This window comes from Sapajus apella, unplaced genomic scaffold (genome assembly GCF_009761245.1).
Source record: "Sapajus apella isolate SASKATOON/1434 unplaced genomic scaffold, GSC_monkey_1.0 scaffold93, whole genome shotgun sequence".
NCBI lineage: Eukaryota > Metazoa > Chordata > Mammalia > Primates > Cebidae > Sapajus > Sapajus apella.
Genome location: NW_022437033.1, coordinates 7,635,490 through 7,657,615, shown reverse-complemented (window position 1 = coordinate 7,657,615; position 22,126 = coordinate 7,635,490). Strand labels below are relative to the sequence as shown.

At 38.6% G+C, this 22,126-nt stretch overlaps 1 protein-coding gene across 4 annotated transcripts in view; it reads right to left on the bottom strand.

Moving 5' to 3' along the window:
- Positions 1–22,126, bottom strand: part of AFF2 (AF4/FMR2 family member 2) — a 497,371-nt gene that overhangs the window by 86,496 nt on the left and 388,749 nt on the right. For all 4 annotated transcript variants that reach the window (XM_032256130.1, XM_032256129.1, XM_032256131.1 and 1 more), the window contains one exon: positions 3,995–4,032. In XM_032256130.1, the coding sequence (XP_032112021.1) occupies positions 3,995–4,032 (38 nt within the window). The remainder of the gene's footprint in view (positions 1–3,994; positions 4,033–22,126) is intronic.

Here is a 22,126-nt window from a genome sequence, read left to right as displayed (position 1 = left end):
AAAAAAACCCTGTAATTTCCTATGCAGAGTGGATTCTGATCCCGAATTGGGAAAGACAACCATCACATTGTTTAATGTTGTTAAAGTGTAAAAGCAGGAAAGAATTTTATGCTTGACAACAGTGTGTGCATGCTCTCTCTCTCTCTGTTTCTTCCTCTCTCTCTTTCGGTAACAGATGTCAACCTTGGTTAGATTCAATTCAACTTATTAGTGCATGGCTTTTAGCCAAAAGCAATTCACATTTTCAGAAATGTACTATCACATATGTCTTAATAACAGAAATGTGTTTTTGAAAAAAATGTATGTGATAAGTCACATATGGTGGAAGAAATCTGTACATCTCTCAGGCCTTGCTGTCACAATGAAATCCTGGAGATGACAGCTACAGAACATTAAAATACAAGTGAAAGTCTTTCTGACGCATTAAAGAGCCATAATTTGAACATACTAATCAAGCTCTAATACCAATATGGTTACAACACAGTGAGAAATACACCAGGCTTCTCTTGTCCTGGATCACTGATCTTAAGAACACTCATGTTTGAGTCTTACCCTCAGAGGTACTATTTAATGTTTCAAGGGAATGGCATTAGTGTATCCAGGTATATTATGTGCTTATATTCACTAGGCATATATTTAATTTCTCTTTTATATGGAGTGTAATTAGTGTGTATCACAGTTTCCCTATGGCAATGAAAGAAGCAGCTTACAACCATGAAAGTATTAAAAATAAATTGAACAAGTGGTTGAGAAATAGGGAGGGGGAGGTGAAACTTTTAGAAACTTAATAGCCATGCACTAATAAGTTTATTTACCATCACCATAACTGAAAGCTTATTTAGCTTTAGTTAGATATGGAAGTGACAGAATTTTAGAAAATTCCTATGCCTTTGCAATAAATCCATCTATACACAATTTGGAAGACTAGCAGTATGCTCTAGATATGTGTTCTATGTGTTCGCTGGTTTCTGAGACATCAATGCCCTGTCACTGGATTTTGTATCCACATGATTTTCAGAGGTAGCGAGTGAAGAGCGAGTCTCTTTGCTCTGAATGAGAATTAAGTGGCATATCAACCCTAGAAAGTCCTAAACACACAGTAAGGGCTCAGTAAATATCTAGTCATTGTTTTAAACACCAAAGGAGAAAGGATTGATAGTTTAACCTTCAGCATCACAAAAAAGCTTAATGCTTTTTTCTACCTTACCAAGTAGAGCAGGAGTCCGCAAACTTTCTATAAGGGGCCATATGGTAAAAGTGGTCAGCTTTGTAGGCTACATACAGTTTCTGTCACAACTATTCAGCTCTGCCATTGTGGCACAAAAACAGCCACAGACAATATGGAAATGAATGAGTGTGGCTGTGTTCCAATAAAACTTTATTTATACTCACTGAAATTTGAATTTCATATAATTTTCACATGTCAAGAAATGTTCTTCTTCTGATTTTTCTCAACCATTTTGCCAAACTCTACACCAAAGGGCTATATCAAATCACATACATGGCCATATTCACCAATTTGTGTTCAAACTTGAGTTGTAAATAATGCCACTGGACCTCTGTTTTCCAGCAAAACTGTACTCACTTTTTATACTCAAAAAGACAATCAAATATTAATTATTGATACGAGATCAAATGAGGAACTGGTCAGAAATAAAACAGCTAGAGCTGTCACAAGGAGCAAAGAACCAGAGCAATGGAGGAACATTTTCACATGTGGCATGAGGCAAGAATAACAGGGATTGGACCACTTGGTTAGTTACAAATACACATGTCCTTTTGACATGATGGTGGTACTCTACTAGAGGAGAGCCACCAGCCTTATCAAGCCTACAGGCTAGGTTCCTGGAAGAAACCTATTTTCCTGGAAGAATCCCTGTTTTCTGGGATATGTGCAATTTGTTTACTTGTTCATTCATTCAGAAAACACGTATTGAACCTTTATTTGGGATTCCAGTGCATTGCGTGTAACTGAAATTCTCTAGCAGACATCAGAAATGGCAAAAGGACCATTTTTAAAACCTTTGATGCTATTCTTCTGTCAGGCAGTGCAACTGAACCCTGCGGCGAAGTTTCTGTTTCTGAGCTGAGGTCCTGAGGAAGTCTCTCTTCTTCAAGTGCTGAGTTTGGTATCATGAACCCAAACTCACCCTGAGAATATTATCTTATTTAATTAGAAGACAATTCTAAACACTTACCAGTTGGTTGTGACTTAGGTTTATTACTAAGTGGATTTTCAAATATATTTAAAGCACAAAGCTCAATAATCCTTTGACTCTTCTAGTTTCCTTGCCTTCTCTTTATAACATTCCTCAAAATGCCAGACATTAGATAGAGTCTGTGCTGTGAATTAATAAGAACTCATAAAAAATACAATTACTGTAGGGTCAAATTCTCACAAGGAGCAAAGAGAAAACTGGTGCCACTTCTAGGCCATTAGAATAGAATTAAATGCAACCCTAAACATGCCAGTGGGCTATTCTGTGAATGCAAAAATGCAGCTTGGGAATCACCTCCTATTGGGAGGGCCGGAGCTTGGAGATATTTGCCATAGAGGGCCTCGATTTACATTCCTCCAGTCCTAGTCCCATGCTTTGTAACCTGGGGCACACATCTGCATGCAGGCAGACTGGAAGGAGGAGTGCAGTTGAACTGCAGGAAAGAAGATCACTAATCGCCCACCCAGGGACAAAAGCTCTGACCCTGGCCTCATTAGCACCATCCTCTAATTCTCTGAGCTTGCCAGCCACAGGCTCGCAGTGGAGGAGCCTTCAGGGCATTCAGACGGAAAAGAAATCAGGCTGCAGAGATTTCAACCCCAACTGAACAACCAGACGAAACCTCAGCTACTACAAATACTTCAATAGGACTAAAACACAATATATCTCTAGACTACGGATACCCCTCTATACGTTACAGAGCCTGATACTGAATATTCTTTGGCGTAAGAAAAATGAAACTTAAAAGCAAAGTACACAACACCTTGTGGAAAAATGTACTAGAGCTTGGATTTAATGATATGCTAAATGCTACCCTGATGCCCTGGAAAAGTTAACTATTTTAGTATACAAAAGATAAACAGGCTTCTTGTCATTGGCATTAGCTGATCCATTCTCCCAGAAACTTAATAATCAATGCACTCTCTATTTCAGTATTTGGTACCAACTATAATGGAAGTCAGCCGAAATAAATTAACACGCAGTGTTCCTCAAGATGTGCTATTACCAGACCTAAAATAACCCAGCAAATAGAAAAAGTCCTGCCTCAGCCACAGAGCTGGCAGGACTAGTATGCACTGTAACACTGCAATCAGATGTTACAAACCCAAATGACAAGACAGTCATCCTTCTTAATTTGAAAGTCTCCCTTCTGGAAGAGACAGGATGTCTAAGATGTACTATATTTAAAAGAGGGCTGTGTAGCTTGTTTATGATTTAAGAGTATCTCATAAAATGCCTTGGGAATTGCTTTCTGTTAGCTAAAACAAAAAAGAAAAGCCTTTAGTTAAGTATATTTTATGAGCTTTTCATTAACAGAGTATTGAGGCCTTGATGCCAAGGTGCCAAACCTCCCCACGTGGCTGGAAATCACTTGGCACACTTTCAGTCATTTACGTCTCTGTCATAGGTCCAAGATTTGCAATTAAAAATGTAATCTTTTTAGCATGTGCAAAACCCAAAGGCTTGAAGTACTATGCATTGAATATGATTATAATAGTATTTGGCAGCTATTCATGGACTGAACATATTAATTTATGTAGACTGGGTACAACTTGGGGCATTTCTTCATCAGGAACACAGGGAAAAATATAAGCTGGTCCCTGCTCATTGGAGGGTTTTTTTTTTTTTTTTTTTTTTTTTGGCTTGTTTTGGTCTTTAAATTGTCATGAATAGAGATTAACTCAAAATCCAAGGTCTCTTTTATGACCTTATTTTTTCACATGCACTGAGTCCATTAAAATTAACATTTGCAACTAATAAAAATAATAACTTACTTCATAGGATTATTCCTAGGTTTTGCCTTTTCAACAGCCTGTAAACAGAAGAAAATATGCAATTAGACCACATTAGCAAGCATAATCATTGCAACTAGCTACCAAAACAATAAGCAATATAAAATACTCTTCAGAAACATAAGGAGCTAAGGGTGCTGTAGATAAGCAGACTGGAGACTCAGAAAGCAATTTTCTTCTCCTGGGACCTGTCCAAGTGCAGCTTTCCAATACCGGTGGGAATTGTGAGGGCTGCCTAGAAAGTTCAGCAGGCACCATAAAAGTGGACTCCTGGGTGCACAACTAGGGTGCCTGACTTCCAGCCTTTCACTCTAATCTTACCCTGTTTGGACCTGACTGGGTTGTAATGACAGATAGGGGAAACAGATGCAGAGGGAATGGTCGTGGGCATACCCTGGAGTTTTAGATTTGTGGTAGGGAACTGCTCATCCTAACACTACTACTGAAACCTGGCCACGTTCACACCATGACAGAAAGTCGAGTGTCCATTTCCAAAATCATTTTTATTAGCCCCATAAAAGGGCAAAAAATGACTGAATACTCAGATCAATTTCCTCCTGTGGAACCTTTAAGAATATACACACCAAATCACAGAAATGAGGAAAACTCTGGGCCTCTCGGCCTGCGTTGCCTTAGACATGGAGCCTGGTTCCAGTTTAGTGCTGAACCCATTGATCTGTGTACAGTCCATTTATCATTCATGAAAAGAGCTAGTGATCTTCACAGTATATTAGAAGAAACAACTCAGATCATCTGTCAACAGCCCTCTTATTTCTGTTTCCTTCTCCACAGGGATTTCATCTCCTTCGATTCTTCTGGAATTAAAATGTTGCTAAGCAACACAGCTGGGGGTGCTGATGGCAGAATGGCTACAGTCTATCAAACTGTCTAAGCACCTGGAGGGTTTTAGTGATGAATTTTTTTTTCATATTTCTGCAGCATAATTATGTAATCAGAACCAAACTTGTGCTCCTATAGACTTTTTCAGGCTATAGAAATTATGTTTGATAAAAGAGCATTGAAGCAGCCATTTGACAACCTCAGGGTTGTTCAGATCCTTTAAAAACGTATCTTTTTGGGGACCTTTATATTTGTGAATCTTGGACGTGGGTAAGGGCTACAGAGAAGAAAATACTGCTGTAAGTTAGAACACAGAAGCAACCACTTTTAGCAGAGACAACGTATAATCTAACTGTGGACTTGACACTCTGGGTGAAACCCTCTATGCATAACAACTGAAGGCAATTACAAGTATTTTTAAAAGTAAATGAAACACTTCTGAAGTTTAGATGTTAGTGCTAGAAATACATGCTTCCATTTATTAAGCCTCAGGTTCTGTTTCTAGATAAATAACCATTAATATTTGGGCACTTTCTTTGGCTTGGTAGGCAAAAATCATTTTCTCACCATCTGTGCCTGAGGTTGAATTTTGGCAAGTGCTAGAATACGAAAAAAGCTAAGGAATGAGGTAAGAGGTGAAAATGAGAAAAGAAGACATATGTGTCTGGCTGGCCCAACTCACCTGTCACATATATCTTAGATATGAAAGCCTGTCCATTTTCAGTCCATGTACAGAGGATGCGAATCTCACTGACCCTGCAGATTCTGCCAGGTCAGAGGAACAAAGGGAGAGGTGGTGCTGGCATGGAGTGGGGACTGCCATGCACCTTTACTACAGCAGCAGGACCCAGTCTCTACACACACGCACACTCACATCTGCTTTTTTTTTTTTTTTTTTTTTTTTTTTTTAATAAACACCCTTTCCTCTCCCAAGCCTGGCTGGTTTGCAATAAGATACAGCAGTAGGCTGAAGACATGTCACTGTGGAAATCATGCGAATCCACGTTTTTAGAGCAGTTAAGTCTGCTCTAGAAGATTTAGGTTATCACAGACTAATGGGTGCTGTGTTCAAGTGGTTTCCTTTTAAAACATACTGGATGTGATAGGCTGAGCATGCCACTGGCAGGACACAGGGAGAGGGAAAAATCAAAGTGACATTGCTTAACCTCCCTTTGATTCGGAAGCATGTTTTTTTGAAAATACCCTCTCTGCTCTACGGTTTTGAACTGTCAATTAGATCCAGTTATTTTTCTCTGATCAAAAGGAACATGATCATGTTTGAGGCCAGTTTCTTTGAAACATATATGTTTTTATAGAGCCAACATAGGAAAATGACTTCCTTCAAATTAATTTTTTGTGGGTTGCTTGCTTATTGATTGAAAATGTCTATGCTGAGAGGTTCTCTTTTCTTTGGAAATTAACTTGTGATCCTTCGATGTCCCAACAGCTCTAGTCAGATGTCCTCATGTCATACTCTTGTGTGCTCATCACCTTGAATCTCTCAAGTAAATGATGGCAGAGAACATTACCACGTGAGAAACAGCTCTCAATTTGTTACTTTGCTTTCACTGTAATTTGATGTTGTTTTAGGCATGCTATGAAGAATTATTATATTAAGAGACTTTGAGGAAAACATTTTAAGTTAATTATTTATGTGCAAATGATATGTGCCTTTAAGGTAGAAGAATTATTCTACAAAATACAGAAAGAACGAATTTCCCTTTTGAAATGATGGAACATAAGAAGACAATCCCAAGTTCCAGGTACACATGGTGGAATGTAAGACACTGCAAAAGAAGGGAAATTAAAAGGAAATCACATAACACAATTCACTAAACATCAAGACAGTTACATATTGAGATTGCAGCTAATTTTACATTTAAAAACACACATTAAAGTAATTTAAACTGATTGGAAAATGGAGGCTAGAGAGTTAACAGTTATGCTGCTTTAATTTATAATGTCTCTATGCTTTTATAAACCTATATTCTCTTATTTTGTATCACGGTTTCCTATCATGATACTTCTCTCATTATTGAGGAAGCTCTAGTATAACTAAAAACAATAAAAGAAATAAAAATGTTAAGGAATATACTCAAGTATGGTAAGATGAGAGGTAACAGGCTAGAGTGGAAAGAGTGCTGTGCCAGAAATGTTAAAAACCTGGGTTCTAGCCCCAGCTTTGCCATTTACACTATTGGCAAGTACTAAACACCTTTGAGCAAGTTTCTTCATTTAAAAAATGAAGATAATAATTTCTGCCTTTTCTACAGCAAGGGTGGTTGTGAGTAGCCAACACTGACAAGTGCTCTGGGAGCTGCAGCATGTTATGTAAATGCAGTGCTTCTTCATTGTGACTGCTTTCTACACAGGTGTTCATGCGTAGATTTTTACAGCCAGATAGTTTATTGGGCTTACTGAGTAGAGGCCACGTTGCAGTATGAAACCTAAGTAGTTATTCCAATGAGGATTACAGGAACCTCTATCTTTCACTTTCCATATCAGTAGTGGTTCTGGAGTGAACAGAATGCTTCTGTCTGGAAAGTGCTATTCACAGAAGACTTTGATATGTTTAGATTCTACAGACCTCTTTCTCTCTGACACTCTATTTGTCTTTCTCTCTTTTCTCTCTCTTTCTCTGTTTCCAAGGAAGCCTAAGATGATTCCATATTTTCCAGTTGATCCGTCTTTTAGTAGCCCCCTCCTTCCACATTTCACTCCATCAGAGGGGCTCTTTACTTTTTTAATTAACATTGGACCCTGAGGATGGGGAAGCCCTGAAACTCCTATTCTACCCGGCCCCTCTCTGTCATGGGGTAACTTGAGAAATTCTACGCGAGGAAGGAAGCACTTCTCTGATTCCAAGGAGCATTTCTGAGCTGACTCCTCTCTCATTATCAGCAAATTTATTTCCTTTGGAGGGATGAAGTGGCTACAGACAGGCTCAGAGTTGCTCACTCGCTAAACCTATGTTCCTGAAAATAAGAACCTTGTCTTTCTTTTATGTAGAGAATCCTTGTGCTGCACTAAAGCTCAAGTAACTCAGGAATCATATTGAATTACATAAACGATATAATGTAGCACTATCATAAAAAAAAATAGGTAGAAGGAAGGAAAGACAGTTGCTGTCTCTTGAGTCCCATCCACATGGTATACATGATATCATATTTCCTTAGGGATAAAATGTGGCATAAAAAGTGCTTAGAAAACTTGCCAGCCATCTTCTATATAATGATCACACATCTTCAAAATTCTTTAGCAAGGTAATTCTGTCCCAGAGATTATACTCCATTAATTTCTCTTCTAGTCCAATAGACATGTATACTATATTTATAGAAAATGTAGAGAATCTTTTGAGGGTTATAAGAAGCATGCCCTGAATAGTTATAGTCAGGCTTGTAACATTATTCCCCTCCTTTTACAGAAAACAAATCTAACACAATATGTTTCCTGCCTGTATGCTGAGACTATCAAAGTGAACACTTGGATGGCTTAGAGAGAGTGTGGCAGTGGACTCAGGTGTTGCTTTTTTCCATAATCAATAATAATGCTGTCAGTCAAGCATAAATGTGATTTTATTAGTATTGCTCTATATGCCTTTTACATTTCCTATTTTATGTGCATTTTCCTTACATTCTGCTAGCAGATACATCCAAACTGGGTTTTTACAACTCCTAATCAAAAGGGAAAACCCAGTCATTCAGATAATTTCAAATAACTGGATATTCAACAACATGGAAAAAGACAGCAAAACAATTGCATTGGTTTTGTGTTTGTTTTGTTTTGGATTTAAATTTTTTTTCACATGATTGTTCTGTGAGACACAGCTATACCCTAACCTACCGGCATGTATTGGTAAATTGCATCGATTGCCTAAGTTCAGAAGAGAAACTCTTCTATTAACAAATGAACTCATCATTAGGGTATTCAGATGGTCCAAAATCAATACGTACAGAATTGGTTAAATCAATTGAGGAGATATATACTGACAGCACTTGCTTAAATATAAAATTGAATTGCTTAATTACAGCATTTAAATAGAATTCACTGGAATGAGTAAAATGGCAAAAGACAATGTATCCTGTAGGCTGGGGTTTCGGCAGGCAGAAAGCACACACAGACAAGGGTGGCAGATTAAGAGGGCAAAATTTCACTCAACATATTTCAACACCTGGATATTTGCCTGAATTTCTGACTTTACATACAGGGCTTATAATATTTAGGAAAACACTACCCATTATTTTTAACCTTCTGTATGGGTGCCTGAAAACGTACATGGAAACAACCTGTATTTGAAACTTGAACCTCTAGGAAGCAAAACCACATTACCGATCTTTGGATCACTGGGCTTTCCACATTTTAACTTTATTAATTCCTTTCTAATAATCAATGAAATAGGTCTGTGCTATACATAACGGGCAGAAATAGAATTTTGACAGGCAGAGTTTGGGAAAAATTGTTCTAAGTGGCTAGAACTATGTCTTGCACTTAATACTCACTTAATAAACATTGATGAGATAAATGAATCAGGAATGACTAGGCAGTCTCAGAGGCCTGGACATTGTGCTCTGGGTATGGAAATGTACCTAAGAAGGCCAGGTGCAGTGGCTCTTCACTTGGCCACCCGCTTTGGGAGGCCAAGGCGGGTGGATCACGAGGTCAGGAGTTCAAGACCAGCCTGGCCAAGATGGTGAAACCCCCATCTCTACCAAAAATACAAAAAATAGCTGGGCACAGTGGTGGGTGCCTGTAATCCCAGCTACTTGGGAGTCTGAGGCAGAGAATTGCTTGAACCCAGGAGGCAGAGGTTGCAGTGAGCCAAGATTGCACCACTGCACCACTGTAGCCTGGGCGACAGAGCAAGACTCCATCTCAAAAAAGAAAAAAGAAAAGAAAGAAAAAAGAAAATGTACCTGAGGACTCTAAGCTCCTCCCTATGGAGGGAAAAATAAGCCTCTGGAGGAAAAACTGAGCTCCAGGCTGATGTTCATCTAGAGTCATCCTGCAACTGAATGTAAGGCTCTTGTTTACACTCCAAAGAGGAGGGAGTCTGGAGCAGCATTCACAGGGTGAATTTCCCACACCACTTTCTGGAAGAAGGCTTGTAGCTACCTGTGGCTTCCTCACTCTTCCTGCAGTTACTGCCTAACTTGATTTGTACTGCCTCTCACCAGGACTATGGCCTCTGCCACCTCACTGCTCTACTGGTCTCACTATCCTAAATCCATTTTATGCTCTACTGCAAGACAAATCTTCCTAAGACTCCACTTTGATCACATTGCTTTCATTGTCATAATCCTTCATGGCTTCCCATTGCTCATTGAGTAAATATCAATTTCACCCACACTGCCATTCAAGAACCTGCCACAGCCAGTGTAGCGGGTGCTAGTTGTACCTGCATGTGCATTTCACTACCATGGCAGCCAGAGTTTTGTGAGTGTCTGGCCAAAGGTGATGTGATAACAGCATTCAGAAGTGCCTACATTCCATAAAGACTTGTTCCCTTCACTCTGGCTATTTTGCTGCATAGAAAATCCATTTGTCAATTGGAAATTTCCTTTGTAACTAAAGTTTGGTTTATTGCAACTTAATGAAAAATGTACTGTCTTTGGTGAAGAGGCATGTTTCACCCATAAAAGTCATCTGTTGACACTAATGATTCTCTAAGTGGAGTAAATATGGAGACTCCAGGCAAGCATTTCAGTATTGCTTTGAGATATTCATTTTCCCCAGTCAGGAGGCCCAATGTAAGTGGCACTTGGTCACTCTGTTCTCCTGGGGTTTGTGGGTTTGAATTCAATTTTCTTTCCCCTAACCAATCTGAGCACTCTTGCCCCTGATGCTAAGGGAACACACCTCACAAAATGACGTGTGTCTTTTACTGAGAGACAATCAATGCCTAATGGAGGCTTTCTCCCTACCATGTGTAACCAGAAGAAATGGGAAGTGTATTATTAGTACATAGTAGGTACTCAGTTATGTATTCAAAAACCTAATTGGCAAGAAATACTGGTAATATATCTTTATCCTTAAGCTACTAATGAGATCAGGCTTCTTGTCCCTTTGGAACACATTATACTTTGGGTGATGAGACTACATTGATTTTTATTTATATACTAAATACTGACTGCTTTGTATTTCAGTTTTCTTATTGCGAAAATTGAAAGCTGGAGTTAAAAACTCTCTATGGTAATTTTAAGGTCTGGTATTCTATATTTTAGTACACACACAGGAGTATTTCATACATATATATATATCTCAAAGGCATACCTGTATCTATCTATCTATGTGTATATATGTGTGTGTGTGTGTATGTATATATATATATATATATATATATATATATAGTGGACTAAAGCTTCATATTTAGCCCTGAATCATATATATGTGTGATTGGATATTGAGTGAAGGACTTTGGCAACAATGGTGTTTACCCTTTATTACATAAACGCTGTAGTATACAATGGAGAATGTAGGGCTCATGGGAAGGAATTTTAAGAAGAAATTGGATAGAGTCAGACTTAATTTGGGAAGACAAATGTGATACAATAAGGAAGATGGACACAATGAGGGAGAAACAGGAAGCTAGGGAGTTACTTTCTTGTTAATCAAAAGAGAAGTAATGAACACAAGAACATGGCAGATCAAACCAGAATCTCTCTTGGACCATGGACGACATTACTATTTCTGTGCTAATAACTCAAAATAGACTACACTTAAGAAGACAAAAAAATACCAATTAATTGTCTAATGTACTCAATTTTCCCCCAGTCTATTTCTAACTACAGTCAGGAAAACCATGCTCTGTAGCATGTCCTGGTCGTATTATCAGGTCTACCCTATCATCATTCAGGAAGGGAGCCTCTCAGGAAATGCTACTTCTGCTCTGGCTTGAAGGGACAATAAAATACGTTTATCAGGAAAATGTAGAATTTTCTTTACCTTCTGCCAAAAGAGCTAAAACACATGTAAGCCTCTCTCCAAAGACTGTATCTATTCACCATTAGTTATAAACTGAAAAGGAGAATCTTGCTGGGTTGAAAGAAAGTTGCTGCCATTATCTGCAGGCATGCACGCTGCCAATAAACAGAATTGTGCCATAGAGTTTAATTTGTCTGTTTTAGATGTCTTCTCCTTCTTCTTCTGAAGCCTCAATTGTAACAGTTGTGAAACTACATCAGGATTTATACAAATATATTAAAACAGAAAAGTTGCTGAGAACAGTCTCATGGTCACATTGTGAAGACTTAAGGGTACAAAATCAATGTTTTCATGACTCCCGAGGGAAGCTGAATTAACACCATCCCCCAAATAGATGCCTCTCTCTTCAGGGTAGTTCCCTTCCCATCATTTCATAACACATCTGCTCCCCTGAGCTAAGGAGTTATATCTAGCATGGCGTTTCTCTGTAGATGCAGTAAAAAGGAATAAAGACTTACTAAGACTTAATGACCCTTGAGTCCATGTTTATGTCTAGAGGATTCTGAAGACAGGCTCGGGGATTCTGGGACATGCCTTGTCACAGGGATGCTCTCACTCACTATAAAGCTTTCTCCATGTTACCAGGCAAGCTCATGGCTCAGAGGCTTGAAGGGAAACCTAATCACTGTCTTCAAGAACCGGGGCTTATGCTGCAATTCTACCCCAAGTGAAGGCTGGGAGAAATATTACAGAGGTAAGAATACTTGTGCAGGAGAAGTGAGAAGACGCAGACGGGAGAAGAAGAGGGCAGATGAGGATAGAAGAGGCCAGGTTCTTCCACTTTTCTGAGGAATTATCAGAAGCACGAATACACCATTCTCTTCACAGAGGAACACAACAGAGCATATGTGACTGGAACAGACATCCATAGGTGAGGGCAGTGGTGTACCAATTAGTAATGCACAGAATTTTTATTTGTCTCTGTATCTCTTTCTCTCTCTCTCTGTCTCTCCTTCTCTCTCTTAGACATGCGCGCACACACACACACACACTCACAGAGTACACTGTTCACGGCAAAAATATCACAAATACAGTCATATAGTAGCATGGCCATATTTGTTTTCAATAAGACAAAAGGATGTTACTGCACACTTCATTTATATATGTCTGTTTAAGGTGGTGGTGGGTGTCACTGATGTCAATATTCAAATAAAATTACATGGGTATTAACACATTTGGTCTGTACAGTGTTAGTCTCTCTTTCCCTCATTGTCTGAGTGAATTAAATGTTGCTAATTATAACTTGGTTACCTGTATCCCTACTACTTTATGGAACCATACCCAAGCCATTTTTATTGTAAGCACAGTATCCCTGCTAGCGAAATACAGGGGTAGAGGAAGCAGTGGGAAAACCTCTGTGGGCTTGCTGGGCTCCCCAGTAAGCAATTTCCATCTTGCCTCACAGGGGTCCATTAGGAGGACTGCCATAGGCATATGGAAAAGGCTACAGGGAGAAGGAAACCTCCAGCTAAACTTTGTAACAATTTGAACCCACTGAGAAATCTTGGGGAAGGGCATGAATCCAGATTACATAGGAAGGAGAAGAACTAAAGCCCTACTTGCTTTTGCAGCCTTGTTGCCAGAAATGACAGGATTTTATACTCTTTTATGGCTAAAGAGTAATCAATTATATTTTATATATATATATCTTATATATATATATATATATATATATATATAAAATATATATATATATATATGTATCTCACATTTGTAACCATTTATCTGTTGAGCATTTAGATTGATTTCATATCTTAGCTATTGTGACTTGTGCAGCAGTAAACGTGGTGGTGCAAGTATTCCTTTAATATACTAACTTTCTTTACTTTGGAAAACTACCCAGTAGTGAGATTGTTGGATCATATAGTAGTTCTATTTTTAGTTTTTTGAGAAACACACACACACAAATATGATTCAGGGCTAAATATGAAACCTTAGTCCACCGCCATTAATGAGAAACTAGCTTTAGCAAATTTATACATTTTTAGTAAAATGTTCCAAAGACTCCCATGAAATTTTTGCTGGGTGAAATATGACTTATGTGGCCCCATACATTTCGGAAAGCTTTGTTTCTTTTTTCTGCCCATCCACCTGTATTTTGAATGGTTAATATTGAATTGGTTAATCTCAAATTTGGAAACTCTTCTGTGCACTTACAATGCTTGTGCTCTTTGCTCTTGATAAATAAACATAAAAGTAAATATAGCTGCTTAACAAACTATCAATTCTGTTTTCCATGCAGAACAAGGTCCTTGGTGTTTGCAGCCCACCTGGTGACTATGGTAGCAGATGGTAGACATCTTGGGGGAGGGGACAGAGTTGAGCTTTCTTGAGTCCTAAACCAAAGCCCCAGTAACATTTTCAATCAAGAATATAAATTTCAAAATCTTATTTTTTCAATGTGGCAAAGTGTTTCATGATACAGCTTTTGCTTGAGATGTGCATAGTGTTCTAGGTATATTGTATAACCCTGATTAAACTCAAGGCTTGGAAGCTACCAATGAAGTTAGGCACACATAGTGCATTTCCTGGGACTTACTTGTGAACGACTCCAGAGTGAAATTTCCAGGCTCCAAGAATGAATTAGGACCCAAGTTGGGGTGATGAAGAGACTTAAGCAAAAGAACGTGCTTGGAGCAAACAGCACAGGTGGGGTTTGAGTGAAGAAAGGACCAATGATGTCTAGCCACTTCCTCCAGCCCAGAAAGAGTGACAAGAGCAACATGATGAGAACTCTTTCTTCCAGCACATCAGCTGAAATCTGTACTTAGTGGTCCCCAGCTTTCCAGAGGTGGCTGCTACTCTCACTGCCACACTCTTTACAGAACCATGTATGTGCTGTGTGTTCTTTGTGGGTGAAAAGGCTGTGGTCATCCCTGTCATACCTGAGCATTATCTATTTTGAAATGACAGATCATATCCATTTTTGTTTCTGTTTGTATCTTGGGGTAAGCAACATACCCACACCAGTGTCTGACTTAAGGTCATTGTGGAAAAGTGCTAAGCTGAGCAAAAGAGCTATTGGCTTTGCAACTGACATGTTCATAGTTGGATAATTCATAAAGTATAAAAGACATTAGCAAATATTTGGTCATTACTGACCATGTGGTAAGCACAACATGTAAAAACATTACACTTCTATGCATCTCTGTATGCTGAAAGCATTCTATTGTATGTAGATTATAAGCCAAAAAATTTGGTACTAAAGGAGAAGATCTAATTGCAATAAAAAAAATTCAGTACACAGGTTTCTAAACAGTGACAGACTTGTTTCAAGCATATTTTAAAAACTCACATTATACAAGCTCTAAGCAGTTTGTTATTAATCTAGTCTCTATGCTAATATACCCAAATGGGAAATACAATCTTGGGAATATGAAGGCCAGTGCTATTCTATTTTACCTTATATGTTATCCTATTTACTTTCCTGTCTTTAATGAATAAATTAAAATTTCTTCTCATTCTCTAATTGGTGGATAGTTTGAGTATGACGATGTATGGATTTTATTCAGCTACATCCTGTAACCCCAACAGCCCAAACACTATCATTTTGTGAGGGATTTCAATGAAAGGCAATGACAGATAAACTGTTTACATTAAAAGACTCTATCAAAGTTATTTTGCACGCAGTTTCATCCTAATCCATCTGCTGTTTCTAGAGCTCTGACAGGCTGACCTCTCTTGCTGTGTGTACTGTATCGATGTCATTACCGAAGAGGCTTTCCCCAGCCTTTCTGCTGATAACAAAGTAAATGGAAATGCAGAGAAACCTTGGGGAGGTAACAACTTGTTCAGTATGACGAGGGAGAACTGTGGCTACAAAATAGGACCGATTACAGCAGGGAGAAGTACCTGTTGTCACAACTAATATATTCTCTACAGCGCACCAACTTCAAAAGAGCCAGCTGATAGCTGGAGAAAAATTTATTGCATCCTTTTCATTAGCAAACTTAAAACATAAAAGCGGGCTTTCAATTTAATGTGGCTACTAGGTTCTGAAAGTTCAGTGTGCATCACAGGTATCAGGAACACATCCCAAAGCTGCTAGAATGGTCGGGTCTTCAGCGTCTATGTAATTCATTTCATTTGAAATTCTCAAATACCAACCAGGCCAGTAAGCTCGCCCAACAAGAACAATAACCATGACATGACCACCACCAAACAACAAACAAACCAAAATGGATCAAATATAAGACCAAAATCAAGAATCTTGATTAAAAGAAATGCTTTTGTGTGTGTGTGTGTGTGTTAGGTAATTAGAAATCTGAAGATTAAAAAAAGCAAAACCATGAAGTGGAGGGGAAGATCTAAGAAGATTATTGTTTTCTGTAAACGTTCATAAGCTTACGGTGCAACTGTTACGAGTGTCTAGTTGAACAGTCCATACATCTCCAGTAATTAACATGCTGTCAATTAAGTGAATATTTCACAGAATACCAGGGTACTTCTTTGGCAGAAAAAGAAGATAAAATTGGGTACATTGGAGCTACTCATAATCATGTGCCCAGACACAGCATATTAGAGTGTTTTGTGCTCAAAGAAAATTTTAATGGTTCAGTTCTGCTTTTAAAGCACTAGCACACTACTCCAAGCTTTATCTAGAGTCTTTAGTGAACCTGGTCATTAATCGAACATTTTCAGTCATATCAAATGTTTTCAGAACTTCTAACTGGGCTAAATGAAGTCATCCAATATTTCAATCTAATTCATATTAATAAGATGATATTAATGTTATAATGCCCTAAAGGACGTTTCTAACAAGACCCATCTCTTTTATGGCTTTTAGGTTTCTAAAGTCTGCTGCTTCTAATGCTAGTGTGAGATAACTGGGGCATGAGAGAGCCATGCCCAGATCTAACTAGGCTTCAGAACTCAGGCATCACAAGCCATCCTGCCACCTGTGGACAACAGACTACATGTTTAGAGCTGTGGAAATCAAACATCGTAATATCACTCAATGAAACATTAAGCAGATGTTCACCTGGTTCTAAAAACATGTGCTGGAGGAAGCTTTGGAGTTTGCCTACCACACATTCTAGAAGCCTTTGGAATAGGTCAAATTGCAGAGAGTTTAAAACTTTAAAGACAGCAATTTTAATAAATGTGTCGATACAATTTCTTTGTTAAAAAAACATTTGAGACTGATTAGCCTGCTTATATTGAAAGAGAAGCACAAGGTCTATATCTTTAGATCTTTTATTGAACTGCAAGCACAGCATCAATAACTGCTTCTCAGTTGTAAATGAAAATTGATTCCAGGTTTAACTCCTGATTTTCAGGGGTTCCTTCAATCCCAAGAAAAATGAAAAGAAAAACTGACAAAAACGAGAAACCAAAGGTTTAGTGGTATGAGGTAGGGGCATACAGAGAACATAACATATTCCCACTACCAAAATATCTGTCCTTCTGGGTGAAGCCACTCCCTAGCCAAACTCCAGTGACCATCACCGCTGCCCTAGAGGGCTGGCTTGAAAATGGCAATTCAACAAATGTTGCACGGGGAAGGCCAGGGTTGGATTTTATATCTATGATGTCAACAGTGGCAGCTGAGAAGTACAAAATGCAATCTGCTGGGTAATAGACATCATGCGGCCCCGAAATCTCACCTACGCCATTGATATCAAACTTAAAAAACACTGCACCATATATGTTTATTGAGACCCAAGTACAAAGCACTATGTCCAATTCTAACTCTGTTCTATATGTTTGTAATGTCCAATGTCAACCTGAAATAGTTATTTATCTCCCCTTCAGGGATGGCTCCTGAGAGAGAACCAAGGTGAGTACAGCATCCTAGAAGAGCCTTCAAGTCTTTCTCTAGGGCACAGCATGAGCTCAGAAAGAGAAGGTAAGAACTGCAATAGAAGAGTATGAATCAACTCTCCACCTGCACAAATCCTTGGAAGAAAAACTGTTTTAGAGACACATAATTTTCTGGAGGACTTGGTGCAGACCATTGGCAACCTAGCCTTTCTTCCTGGGATCTCTAGTTTAAAAGTTGTCAGGACTTAGAGGAAAGTTAAGGTCATTCATATCTGATGGCTGTCTTCGAGGCCCAGTTAAGACATGCAATGTAGTTCCTAACAGATCCCTATGGATACCTAGGCCAAAATGAAGGGCTATGTCTATATCCCTTCTATTTATGGATCTATTTATGGATCATAAAGAGAGGGCTGCCAGTTAATGTTTAAAAGGATTGCAAGGAAGAATAACCACCTATTTTGTAATTCAAAACATTTTCTTATTCATTGTCCTCGTTTGAACCTTACAATACTCCTATGGTTTAAACCAGATAAGACTGGTTTACTCCAGTCTACTGGTGAGAGGTCTGAGACTCAGAGACATTAAACAACTTGCCCAATGCAATACAGCTAGTATTTGAGGCCTAGGATTAAATCCCAGGATTCTTTATTCCAAAAACTATGTTCTTAATATCTACACTTAAAATTACTCATGGCCAGGCACACCAGTAATAAACTTTAGGATGACAGAACCTTTTCATTCAAGTTTGCCACATACAGGATAGTTAACCCAGAAGCTGTCTTTAATATCCCATTCCTGACAAGAAAAGGGAAAGGAAATATATGTAGCATTTCAAAGAATAAGAAGCTTTTTAGATGCACTCACAACGATGATGATGATTATCACATAAAGTGGTGAGTACTTACTATGTGCTAAGCATAGTGTCAGGTGCCTTTGTCCGTATTGATTTACCTAATCATTGAATCCCCAATATGACCCAACGAAGAAGTTGCTATTTTTACCCCTGTTTTATAGGTACTTAGATCTTTGCCCAAGGTCAACCAGTTTGAGAGTGGCAGAGCTAGAACTCAAAGCCATGTTTGTCTGACTATAGAGCTATACTGTCGCACAGTCTCCTTCACGGCCCCAGCATTGTCCCTCTACCTTAGAATACAGCTGGACATGTCTGCTGCCCAAATAGTCCCAACCAAGAAAGTCAAATGCATTAGGGGACTGGAGAGAAAATAGAAAGTTTAAAGAGACATTTTCAGGCTGCAATCACTATTGCTTCTTCACTGAAGCCATGCACACGTGTGATTATATATCACTGAATTTAAAGGGTCAGTAGAAGGTAAAATCTTCTGTTAAAGATGTTTTCATATGACCACGAGTCTCTGTGGATGACCGCTTGGCATCTTTAATTTCTATATTATAATGCCCCCATTCTGGCCTCATGTTCCATTTTCCCATTTGCGGGAATAATATTTAGCATTTAAACATACCCTACTTGCTCTGCTTGTGTTTTTGCACAGGACCTGTCAGGTGGTTCGGCATGGCTAATACTGCTGTGGAAGGTGGAAGTGGCAGAAAAAGGGAAGGCTGCTCTGATTGTAAGATACTCGGTACCCAAATGCCAATTTAGAAGCTGGCACAACTTGATCCTGTGTTTCGATTTCATACATGTATTTGAAATGTATTGTCTTGGGGATGTTTATGGTCTAAGCCCACAGTATAAGCTCTTAGACACTGTTTGAAAAAGATTCCTATGTACTCACTACACCTGGACAATCTGAGTTTCTTCAAATGAGTCAAGGTGTAATGATTATGGATGAGATGATTTGGGGATGTCTCCAGAAAGTAAATGGCTTTTTTATTGGACTATGTCTGCATGAACGCAGCCACTGGGTTCTGAGCCATTTCTAACTATTACGTCTGCTGAAACCAGCAGTGTTGTCTGGGCCCTTGAGCACAGTTTTATGGACTGATGCATTTGTCTGTATGCTTTCTCTCCAATCATTTTGCCACAAATGGAATGATTCTGCACTCTTTTGCTCAGCCGGGAGGCCCAAACCTACTGGTAATGTTTGCTGTGAGGTTCAAATGAGACACCACATCTAACTTGTGCCTGGCACAGAGCAAGAGTGGTTCCAAAACTGGTAGTCTCAGCATCCCTCCTTATGATGGTGCTGGAGGTACGACTGTCCCAATTCAAAGATGAGTGAACAATACTATGTTGTCTACATGGCACTATACTATCTTTTTCTCTTTTTTTGAAGACTTTTTTATTGTACTTTAAGTTCTGGGGTACATGTACAGAATGTGCAGATTTGTTACATAGGTATACATGTGCCATTGTGGTTGGCTGCATCCATCCCCCCATCATCTACATTAGGTATTTCTCCTAATGCTATCCCTCCCCTAGTCCCTCACCTCCCAACAGGCCCTGGTGTGTGATGTTCCCTTCCCTGTGTCCATGTGTTCTCATTGTTTAACTCACACTTACGAGTGAGAAAATGTGGTGTTTGGTTTTCTGTTCTTGTGTTAGTTTGCTGAGAATGATGGTTTCCAGCTTCATCTGTGTCCCTGCAAAGGACATGAACTCATCCTTTTAATGGCTGCATAGTATTCCATGGTGTATATATGCCATGTTTTCTTTATCCAGTCTGTCACTGATGGACATTTGGGTTGGTTCAAAGTCTTTGCTATTGTGAACAGTGCCACAATAAACATAAGTGCTACATGGCACTATATTATCTAAAAGAAAATGATGTTGGTGATTCCTCTATAAGTTAACTGTAGAATTACCATGTGCTTTATCAATTCCACTTCTAGGTACATACCAGAAAGAAAACATAACCATGTGAAACTTGTACACAAATTCTTCATAGTAGCACTACTCACACTAGCCAAAAGTTGGAAACAATCAAACTGTCCATCAAATGATGAGTGGATAAAAGAAAATGTGGTTTATTCATACAATACAATGCTACTTAGCCATAAAACAAAATGAAGTACTGATATACGACATGGAAGAACCAAGAAAACATTATGGTGAGTGCAGGAAGCTGGACAAAAGAGGTTGCATATTGTAGGACTCCACTGATATAAAATAGACAAATTCATAGAGACAAAAAGTCGATTAATAGTTGTCAGGGTTTAGGGGGAGGGGAAAATGGGGAGTAACTGTTTAATGGGTCTGGAGTTTCCACTTAGAGTGATGAAAAATTCTGGAACTGATGATGGATGCACAACTTTGTGAATGTATGAAGTGTCACAGAATTGTACACTTTAAAATGTTGACTATCATGTTATGTGAATTTTGCCACAATAAAAAAGAAAATTATTCTAACCCATTTATTTTTGCAAAAGGACATTATGCATCCTAAAGGCAGAGCTCTGCAAACACTGCTGCTATTGCTGCAGCCACTACTGCACAAGCATTCTCTTTTTGTCTATACCCTTCCATGCCTTGTAACTTAGTCTTCAAACTCTACAAGGAGGGTGCATTTGTAAATGTTTATAACCTTGTGCCTACATCTGGCTCCTAGGGCTCAACTAGAGGGAATAAGTTGTCATATTGCCTCAACTTAGAGACCCCAGTTCAATCTCCTCATCAACTTTTACTGAGAACCTAAGCCTTTTTGAGGAGGGCACCATGACTAGGGATAGCATGTCATAAAAAAGTTCAAACCCACCAATCCTGATCATCTGAGAGTCTTGGCACTTACAAAAAGTCAATGAGTACACCCTAAAACCCAGATGATTCAGGCCAAGAGACCCTTTGCCAATTTTAAGATAAGTACAGAAAATAACTTTATAAATTAAAAAGCAGATTACATTCATATAATTACGTAAGGAGGAAGTCAATGTGCAAACTCTACTTTCAATTACTATTGATTTCTACTTTAAATATTTCCATTAAAAAGTAAATTTCTATCAGTCAAAATCAATGATCCTAGAATGTTTTTCTTTTTCTTTTACTTATAAATATGATGCTCCTGTCATTGACATATTAAATGTGGGAAGCAGAAATGTTGTTTTTGGAAATTAAGTGTGCATTTCACATTTGCTATGAAGCCCAACTCAAGTAAGAGAGAGACAGCCTGCATTCAGTAAATATACAACAAGCCCCTGGGAAACAGTTGTGAAATTGGCTTAGGCCAGCACTGTGTAGTCTGCACTTACCCTGTGGTTGATCTTGATAAAGCACTAAACTTGCAAAGATGCATTTTTTTAATACATTATTAAAATTCAAGCACAAGAAAATGGAGAAAGTAAAGTAGATGAAACTTTTGGCCACATAACTTTGAAGATGTATTTGATTTTTAAAGTATACCAGAATGGTAGAAGTTATAAAGTGATACACAACTGTGGGTGAGAATAGAGTAGGTGAGCCTTGAGAATTTTTCCTAAGCTTTTCTTTGCAGGCTCTTCCTCATGAACTGTTTAATGAACATTAAATTCCATGTTTGTTAACTCTCTTGAAATACCAGTTCATATGCATTCCTTTAAACAGTCTTAGTTTTATGATGTAGCAGACTTTTTGTAGCA